The sequence below is a fragment of the Argopecten irradians genome, chromosome 3 (genome assembly GCF_041381155.1).
Source record: "Argopecten irradians isolate NY chromosome 3, Ai_NY, whole genome shotgun sequence".
Classification (NCBI taxonomy): Eukaryota; Metazoa; Mollusca; class Bivalvia; order Pectinida; family Pectinidae; genus Argopecten; species Argopecten irradians.
Window position 1 is genome coordinate 62,257,423 of NC_091136.1, and position 11,539 is coordinate 62,268,961.

The 11,539-nt window shown below is 40.8% G+C and overlaps 1 protein-coding gene across 1 annotated transcript; it reads left to right on the top strand.

Moving 5' to 3' along the window:
- Positions 1-419: 419 nt before the first annotated feature.
- Positions 420-1,523, top strand: LOC138319776 (mucin-22-like). Its single transcript, XM_069262912.1, has one exon. The coding sequence runs from the start codon at positions 420-422 to the stop codon at positions 1,521-1,523; it is 1,104 nt and encodes a 367-aa protein (XP_069119013.1).
- Positions 1,524-11,539: the final 10,016 nt, after the last annotated feature.

An 11,539-nucleotide genomic window follows, 5' to 3' on the forward strand; every position in this document is an offset into this window, starting at 1 on the left:
ATACCACTGTCTGGAGCCAGTCAAACTCAGATACCACAGTCTGGAGCCAGTCAAACTCAGATACCACAGTCTGGAGCCAGTCGTTCTCGTATACCACAGTCTGGAGCCAGTTATACCTCAGATACCACAGTCTGGGGCCAGTCAAACTCAGACATTCCACAGTCTGGAGCCAATCATAATCAGACATACCAAAGTCTGGACCAAATATAACTCGGATACCACAGTCTGGAGCCAGTCATACTCGTATACCACAGCCTGGAGCCAGTCAAACTCAGATACCACAGTCTGGAGCCAGTCGTACTCGTATACCACAGTCTGAAGCCAGTCAAACTCAGATACCACAGTCTAGAGCCAGATATACTCAGATACCACAGTCTGGGGCCAGTCAAACTCAGACATACTACAGTCTTGAACCAGTCATGTTCAGATACCACAGTCTGGAGCCAATCAAACTCAGATACCACAGTTTGGAGCCAGTCAAACTCAGATACCACAGTCTGGAGCCAGTCAAACTCAGGTACCACAGTCTAGAGCCAGTTATACTCAAATACCACAGTCTGGGGCCAGTCGTACTCGTATACCACAGTCTGGAGCCAGTCAAACTCAGGTACCACAGTCTAGAGCCAGTTATACTCAGATACCACAGTCTGGGGCCAGTCAAACTCAGACATACTACAGTCTTGAACCAGCCATATTCGGATACCACAGTCTGGAGCCAATCAAACTCAGATACCACAGTTTGGAGCCAGTCAAACTCAGATACCACAGTTTGGAGCCAGTCAAACTCGTATACCACAGTCTGGAGCCAGTCAAACTCAGATACCACAGTTGATACCACAGTTTGGAGCCAGTCAAACTCAGATACCACAGTCTGGAGCCAATCAAACTCAGATACAACAGTTTGGAGCCAGCCAAACTCAGATACCACAGTCTGGAGCCAATCAAACTCAGATACCACAGTTTGGAGCCAGTCAAACTCAGATACCACAGTCTGGAGCCAGTCGTACTCGTATACCACAGTCTGGAGCCAGTCAAACTTAGATACCACAGTCTGGAGCCAGTCAAACTCATATACCACAGTCTGGAGCCAGTCAAACTCAGATACCACTGTCTGGAGCCAGTCAAACTCAGATACCACAGTCTGGAGCCAGTCAAACTCAGATACCACAGTTTGGAGCCAGTCAAACTCGTATACCACAGTCTGGAGCCAGTCAAACTCAGATACCACAGTCTGGGGCCAGTCAAACTCAGACATACCACAGTCTGGAGCCAATCATAATCAGACATACCAAAGTCTGGACCAAATAAAACTCAGATACCACAGTTTGGAGCCAGTCAAACTCAGATACCACAGTTTGGAGCCAGTCAAACTCGTATACCACAGTCTGGAGCCAGTCAAACTCAGATACCACAGTCTAGAGCCAGTTATACTCAGATACCACAGTCTGGGGCCAGTCAAACTCAGACATACTACAGTCTTGAACCAGTCATATTCAGATACCACAGTCTGGAGCCAATCATAATCAGACATACCACAGTCTGGAGCCAGTCATACTCGTATACCACAGTCTGGAGCCAGTCAAACTCAGATACCACAGTCTAGAGCCAGTTATACTCAGATACCACAGTCTGGGGCCAGTCAAACTCAGACATACTACAGTCTTGAACCAGTCATATTCAGATACCACAGTCTGGAGCCAATCATAATCAGACATACCACAGTCTGGAGTCAGTCATACTTAGATACCACGGCCCGGAGCCAGTTATCCTCGTATACCACAGTCTGAAGCCAATGATACTGGAACATCAGTCTGGAGCTGGCCATACTGAGATACCACAGTCTGGAGACAGCCATACTCAGATTCAAAAGTCTGGTCTGGAGCCATCCATACTCTAGTAACAATCTAGTTCCAGCTATATGCAGATATAAAACAAGAAACCAATTGAATTACTATATTTATTTAATTTACATCATACCACATTTACAAATGGTGATCATACTCTATTATTGTGATAGATTATATCGGGGAAAACTGACCTTAATCATGACACTGGTAAGACAACAAGTTATCACAACTGTATAATACAACTTATCTTACAGCATCTATTACAGTTCTATGGTTATCACACACATAATTCTACTGTGTTACTGAATTCTCTATAGGGCGTGGAAGTACAAAAAACACTAATCTAATCCATGCTAGGCCCAGTATAAGGTAACCACACAGTGGGCCTAGTATATGGTTAACAATTAACCACACAGTAGGCCTAGTATATGGTAACCATCAACCACACAGTGGGCCTAGTATATGGTAACAATTAACCACACAGTGGGCCTAGTATATGGTAACAATCAACCACACAGTGGGCCTAGTATATGGTAACCATCAACCACACAGTGGGCCTAGTATATGGTAACCATTAACCACACAGTGGGCCTAGTATATGGTAACAATCAACCACATAGTGGGCCTAGTATATGGTAACCATCAACCACACAGTGGGCCTAGTATATGGTAACAATCCACCACACAGTAGGCCTAGTATATGGTAACCATCAACCACACAGTGGGCCTAGTATATGGTAACAATCAACCACACAGTGGGCCTAGTATATGGTAACAATCAACCACACAGTGGGCCTAGTATATGGTAACCATTAACCACACAGTGGGCCTAGTATATGGTTAACAATTAACCACACAGTGGGCCTAGTATATGGTTAACAATTAACCACACAGTGGGCCTAGTATATGGTAACAATCCACCACGCAGTAGGCCTAGTATATGGTAACCATCAACCACACAGTGGGCCTAGTATATGGTAACTATTAACCACACAGTGGGCCTAGTATATGGTTAACAATTAACCACACAGTGGGCCTAGTATATGGTTAACAATTAACCACACAGTGGGCCTAGTATATGGTTAACAATTAACCACACAGTGGGCCTAGTATATGGTAACAATTAACCACACAGTGGGCCTAGTATATGGTTAACAATTAACACACAGTGGGCCTAGTATATGGTAACAATTAACCACACAGTGGCCTAGTATATGGTAACATAACCACACAGTGGGCCTAGTATATGGTAACAATAACCACACAGTGGGCCTAGTATATGGTAACAATCCACCACACAGTAGGCCTAGTATATGGTAACATCAAACCACACAGTGGGCCTAGTATATGGTAACAATCCACCACACAGTAGGGCCCAGTATATGGTAACCAACTACACAGTGGGCCCAGTATATGGTAACAATCAACTTCACTGTGGGCCCATTATATGGTAACTATCCAACACACAGTGGGCCTAGTATATGGTAACATTAACCACACACAGTAGGTCCTAGTATATGGTAACCATCAACCACACAGTGGGCCTAGTATATGGTAACTATTAACCACACAGTAGGTAGTATATGGTAACATCACCCCACAGTAGGCCTAGTATATGGTAACCATCAACCACACAGTAGGCCTAGTATATGGTAACCATCAACCACACAGTGGGCCTAGTATATGGTAACCATCAACCACACAGTAGGCCCAGTATATGGTAACCATTAACCACACAGTAGGCCTAGTATATGGTAACTATCAACCACACAGTAGGCCCAGTATATGGTAACTATCAACCACACAGTGGGCCTAGTATATGGTAACTATTCAACCACACAGTAGGCCCAGTATAGTAACTAACCACACATGGGCCTAGTATATGGTAACCATTAACCACACAGTAGGTCCAGTATATGGTTTATCAACCCACACAGTATATGGTAACAATAACCACACAGTAGGCCAGTATATGGTAACCATTCAACCACACAGTAGGTCCAGTATATGGTTGTAACATCACACAGTGGCCTAGTATATGGTTAACATCAACCACACAGTAGGCCAGTTATATGGTAACCATTAACCACACAGTAGGCCCAGTATAGTGGTAACTATCAACCACACAGTAGGCCCTAGTATATGTGTAACTATCAACCACACAGTGGCCCTAGTATATGGTAACTATCAACCACACAGTAGGCCCAGTATATGGTAACTATATCAACCACAGGCCCAGTATATGGTAACTATCAACCACCAGTAGGCCCAGTATAGTGTAAACTATCAACCACACAGTGGGCCTAGTATATGGTAACTTTCAACCACACAGTGGGTCCAGTATATGGTAACCATTAACCACTCAGTAGGCCTAGTATATGGTAACCATTGACCACACAGTAGACCTAGTATATGGTAACTATCAACCACACAGTAGACCTAGTATATGGTAACTATCCACCACACAGTAGACCTAGTATATGGTAACCATCAACCACACAGTAGGCCCAGTATAGTGTAACTATCAACCACACAGTAGGCCTAGTATATGGTAACTATCAACCACACAGTGGGCCTAGTATATGGTAACTTTCAACCACACAGTGGGTCCAGTATATGGTAACCATTAAACCACACAGTAGGCCTAGTATATGGTAACCATTGACCACCACACAGTAGACCTAGTATATGGTAACTATCAACCACACAGTAGGCCTAGTATATGGTAACTATCAACCACACAGTAGGCCTAGTATATGGTAACCATCAACCACACAGTAGGCCCAGTATAGTGTAACTATAAACCACCCAGTAGGCCTAGTATATGGTAACTATCAACCACACAGTAGGCCTAGTATATGGTAACCATCAACCACACAGTAGGCCCAGTATATGGTAACTATAAACCACACAGTAGGCCTAGTATATGGTAACCATCAACCACACAGTGGGCCTAGTATATGGTAACTATCAACCACACAGTGGGCCTAGTATATGGTAACAATCCACCACACAGTGGGCCTAGTATATGGTAACAATCAACCACACAGTGGGCCTAGTATATGGTAACATCCACCACACAGTGGGCCTAGTATATGGTAACCATCAACCACACAGTGGGCCTAGTATATGGTAACTATAAACCACACAGTGGGCCTAGTATATGGTAACAATTAACCACACAGTGGGCCTAGTATATGGTTAACAATTAACCACACAGTGGGCCTAGTATATGGTAACAATCCAACCACGCAGTAGGCCTAGTATATGGTAACCATCAACCACACAGTGGGCCTAGTATATGGTAACTATCAACCACATAGTGGGCCTAGTATATGGTAACTATTAACCACACAGTGGGCCTAGTATTATGGTTAACAATTAACCACACAGTGGGCCTAGTATATGGTTAACAATTAACCACACAGTGGGCCTAGTATATGGTAACCATTAACCACACAGTGGGCCTAGTATATGGTTAACAATTAACCACACAGTGGGCCTAGTATATGGTAACAATTAACCACACAGTGGGCCTAGTATATGGTTAACAATTAACCACACAGTGGGCCTAGTATATGGTAAATCACCACCAGTGGCTGTATATGGTAACAATCAACCACACAGTGGGCCTAGTATATGGTAACATACCACCATGGGTAGTATATGGTACATACCCACAGTAGGCCTAGATATGGTACCACTGGGGTTATGGTAAACCACTACACAGTGGGCCTAGTATATGGTAACAATCAACCACACAGTGGGTCCTAGTATATGGTAACTATCAACTAACACAGTGGGCCTAGTATATGGTAACCATTAACACACACAGGTCCAGTATATGGTAAACATCAACCACACTGTGGGCCTAGTATATGGTAACTATCAACCACATAGTGGGCCTAGTATATGGTAACAATCCAACCACACAGTAGGCCCAGTATATGGTAATCCAACCACACAGTAGGTATAGCATATGGTTACCATTAACCACACAGTAGGCCTAGTATATGGTAACCATTAACCACACAGTGGGGCCTAGTATATGGTAACCTATTAACCACACAGTAGGCCCAGTATATGGTAACTATCAACCACACAGTGGGTCTAGTATATGGTAACTATCAACCACACAGTAGGCCTAGTATATGGTAACCATCAACCACACAGTAGGCCCAGTATATGGTAACCATTAACCACACAGTAGGCCTAGTATATGGTAACTCCATCAACCACACAGTAGGTCCAGTATATGGTAACTATCAACCACACAGTGGGCCTAGTATATGGTAACCATTAACCACACAGTAGGCCCAGTATATGGTAACTATCATCCACACAGTAGGCCTAGTATATGGTAACTATCAACCACACAGTAGGCCCAGTATATGGTAACTATTAACCACACAGTAGGCCCAGTATATGGTAACCATCAACCACACAGTAGGCCCAGTATAGTGTAACTATCAACCACACAGTAGGCCTAGTATATGGTAACTATCAACCACACAGTGGGCCTAGTATATGGTAACTTTCAACCACACAGTGGGCCCCTAGTATATGGTAACTATCAACCACACAGTAGGCCTAGTATATGGTAACCATATTGACCACACAGTAGACCAGTATATGGTAACTATCAACCACACAGTAGACCTAGTATATGGTAACTATCAACCACACAGTAGACCTAGTATATGGTAACTATCAACCACACAGTAGGCCCAGTATATGGTAACCATTCAACCACTCAGTAGGCCTAGTATATGGTAAACCATTAACCACACAGTAGGACCTAGTATATGGTAACTATCAACCACACAGTAGACCTAGTATATGGTAACTATCCACCACACAGTAGACCTAGTATATGGTAACCATCAACCACACAGTAGGCCTAGTATATGGTAACTATCAACCACACAGTAGGCCTCTAGTATATGGTAACTATCAACCACACAGTAGGCCTAGTATATGGTAACTATCAACCACACAGTAGGCCCAGTATAGTGTAACTATCAACCACACAGTGGCCTAGTATATGGTAACCATTCAACCACACAGTAGGACCTAGTATATGGTAACCATCAACCACACAGTAGGCCCAGTATATGGTAACTATCAACCACACAGTAGGCCTAGTATCTGGTAACCATAAACCACACAGTAGGTCCTAGTAATATGGTAACCATCAACCACACAGTAGGACCTAGTATATGGTAACCTATCAACACACACCTAGTATGGTAACCATTAACCACACCAGTATATGGTAACTATCAACCACACAGTGGGCCTAGTATATGGTAACCATCAACCACACAGTAGGCACCAGTATATGGTAACCATCTAACCACACAGTAGGCCTAGTTATATGGTAACATCAACCACACAGTAGGCCTAGTATATGGTAACCATTAACCACACAGTAGGCCCAGTATATGGTAACCATCAACCACACAGTAGCCAGTATATGGTAACCATTTAACCACACAGTAGGCCTAAGTATATGGTAAACAGTTATCAACACACAGTACATGGTAACCATTGTAACACACAGTATATATGTAACCATTAACCACCACAGTAGGCCTAGTATATGGTAACCATTAACCACACAGTGGACCTAGTATATGGTAACTATCAACCACACAGTAGGCCCAGTATATGGTAACTATCAACCCACACAGTAGGCCCAGTATATGGTAACTATCAACCACACAGTATGCGACCAGTATATGGTAACTATCAACCACACAGTAGGCCCAGTATATGGTAACTATCAACCACAGAGTAGGCCCTAGGTATATGGTAACTTAAATCAACATCACAGTAGGACAGTAGTATATGGTAACTATCAACCTCACACAGTAGGCCCAGTATATGGTAACCATCAACCACTCCACAGTTTAGTGGACCCCAGTAGTATTGGTAACTATCAACCACACAGTAACTTCCTAGTATATGGGTAACTATCAACCACACAGTAGGCCAGTATATGGTAACTATCCAACCACACAGTAGCCCTAGTATATGGTAAACTATCAACCACACAGTAGGCCCACAGTATATGGTAACGACTAACCATCTGCAGTAGGCCCCAGTATATGGTAACTATTAACCACACAGTAGGCTCCAGTATATGGTAACCAACCCACACAGTAGGCTAGTATATGGTAACTAACAACCACTCAGTAGGGCCTAGTAAATATGGTAACAATGCCACCACCCAGTAGCCCAGTATATGGTAACAATCAACCACAGCAGTATGGCCTAGTATATGGGTAACTATCCACCAACAGTGAAGGCCCAGTATACTGGTACATATCCATCGCACATAGGCCCATTGTATAATGGGTAACTAATCAACCCACACAGTAGTAGGCCCAGTATGGGTAACTATCCACCACACAGTAGGCCTAGTATACAGGTAACAACCACTGCACAGTGTAATGATAAACTATCCACCACACAGTAGGCCAGTATATGGTAACTATCCACCACACAGTAGACCTAGTATATGGTAAGGCCCTATCACCACACAGTAGGCCTAGTATATCGGTAACTATCAACCACACAGTGGCCCCAGTATACTCCTCGCACAGTAGGCCATGTTATATGGTATAAAACAACCACACAGTAGGCCCTAGTTTTTGGTATAATATCAACCCACACCTGTGGGCCCTAGTATATGGTAACTATCCACCACACAGTAGGCCTAGTATTTGGTAAACTATCCACACCACCCAGTAGACCTAGTATATTGGTAACTATCAACCACACAGTAGGCCCAAGTATATGGGTTAACTATTCCATAGCACAGTAGGCCCAGTAATTTGGTAATAGACAACCACACAGTAGACCCTGTCTTTGGTATAACTATCATACACCTTCAGTAAGGCTAGTACATGGTAACTAATTCCTCCGCACTGTGGTCCCAGTATATTGATAACCATCAACAACACACGTTGGCACAGTATATGGATTATACCCTATCCACCACACAGTAGGCCTGAGTATTCTGGTAACTATCAACCCACACAGTAAGGGCCTAGTATTTGGTAAACTATCAACCACTCAGTAGGGCCCAGTATACAGTATTCAAACAGTGTAATTTGTCGATTACCAATGGTAGCATATAGTGTATATGTCTTGAGTATTTAAAAAATACATAAAGAGCAGTTAGGCTCAACCAGAACAAAAAAAATTGTATAAATCAGCAATAACAAAACGCAACATCTGTAAGTGAAATAATATAAAATACAAAAGTTTCAAATGAACGTTGTAACTAATATTAACTTGGACATTTGTAACTGCTAAATCAGGGTTTTATACAAGTTATACTAATATACAACTCTTTTAACAGTAAATAAAAGATATGCATTCATGGCAACAAAAAACATAACAAAACCGTAAACACATTATAAACAAGCATTACATACAGCTAGGAAAAATTACCAACACATCAAGATTATCTAGGACTTGTTGTTCTCTTTATCATACAATCCAGTAAATGTCGCTTAGTATAGATAAATTGGGTAATGTAAAGATACTGATAAAAGACAACTTATTATGCTTCGGTGCTGTAACAAGCCATGCCGGGACAATTAAACACTTCAGTATTTTTGTAACTGGTCACCACAGACTTTTTATTGTTTCATCTCTGGGGTAAAACACGAGGGAAAGTATACACACCCATAGCTAAAATTGTACAATAGGGGGAGATAAACCACAGAAATCATCACTCAACTTTATCTAAGTACAGATGCACAGGGATGATAAAGCCTCACTATACTCTGGTGTACATATCAGCACCACGTAACTTTCAGGCAGTAGTTATATATACAGTTTTATATACCATTCTTGTGACACAGTATCACTGATATAATATGTCTATATAAAAACTGCTATCTCGATGCAGAACCTTTGTTTGTGAACTTTATTATAACTGGTATTTTATCTCCCCTTTGTTTGTGAACTTGATTATATGTGGTATTATTATCTCCCCTTTGTTTGTGAACTTGATTATATGTGGTATTATTATCTCCCCTTTGTTTGTGAACTTGATTATATGTGGTATTATTATTGTCTCCCCTTTGTTTGTGAACTTGATTATATGTGGTATTATTATCTCCCCTTTGTTTGTGAACTTGATTATAACTGATATTATCTCCCCTTTGTTTGTGAACTTGGTTATAAGTGGTATTATTATCTCCCCTTTGTTTGTTAGTGAACTTGATTATAACTGATATTATCTCCCCTTTGTTTGTGAACTCGGTTATAAATGGTATTATTATCTCCCCTTTGTTTGTGAACTTGATTATAACTGATATTATCTCCCCTTTGTTTGTGAACTTGATTATATGTGGTATTATTATCTCCCCTTTGTTTGTGAACTTGATTATATGTGGATATTATCTCCCCTTTGTTTGTGAACTTGGTTATAAGTGGTATTATCTCCCCTTTGTTTGTGAACTTGATTATAACTGATATTATCTCCCCTTTGTTTGTGAACTTGATTATATGTGGTATTATTATCTCCCCTTTGTTTGTGAACTTGATTATATGTGGTATTATTATCTCCCCTTTGTTTGTGAACTTGATTATATGTGGTATTATTATCTCCCCTTTGTTTGTGAACTTGATTATATGTGGTATTATTATCTCCCCTTTGTTTGTGAACTTGATTATATGTGGTATTATTATCTCCCCTTTGTTTGTGAACTTGATTATATGTGGTATTATTATCTCCCCTTTGTTTGTGAACTTGATTATATGTGGTATTATTATTATCTCCCCTTTGTTTGTGAACTTGATTATATGTGGTATTATTATCTCCCCTTTGTTTGTGAACTTGATTATATGTGGTATTATTATCTCCCCTTTGTTTGTGAACTTGATTATATGTGGTATTATTATCTCCCCTTTGTTTGTGAACTTGATTATAAGTGGTATTACTTCCTCTTTGTTAGTGAACTTGATTATAACTGATATTATCTCCCCTTTGTTTGTGAACTCGGTTATAAATGGTATTATTATCTCCCCTTTGTTTGTGAACTTGATTATAACTGATATTATCTCCCCTTTGTTTGTGAACTTGATTATATGTGGTATTATTATCTCCCCTTTGTTTGTGAACTTGATTATATGTGGTATTATTATCTCCCCTTTGTTTGTGAACTTGATTATATATGACATAATGACCTATCCTATTACTTAAAGTTATCTGACATAATTATCCCCACAGTATCATTTTGTATCTTCATTGATCATATCTGCATGGACTCTGCAATAGTTATGTATTTTAAATATTAGGTAACATTTTCAAATAAAAATATCGCCCAGTGTTATGAGATACTGTAATGTATAATATCTGTTATAAGTTACTACCTCTCAAACATCTCCCCTTAAATCTGTCCACAATAACAAGGTATATGTATATTTTTGCACCAATCAATGTTGACTTAGAAAAACATGTTCATATAATGAGTAATTGAACTCAGGTACTTTATAGACAATCATGTCTGGTATAGCAATCAATAATTACTGGTATAGAATAAAATGATTTGCAAATGAAAAAATATGAAATAGGAACTTAATGTTTATTAGGATTGGTTTCATACACTGTAATAGGCTTCAGAGATTCCTACTTCAACTGTCTAGGGACTATACCTAGTGATCACATCTAT

Bases quoted from the DNA above. Each gene is read 5' to 3' on its own strand.
- LOC138319776 (XM_069262912.1), top strand. From the start codon at position 420: ATGTTCAGATACCACAGTCTGGAGCCAATCAAACTCAGATACCACAGT.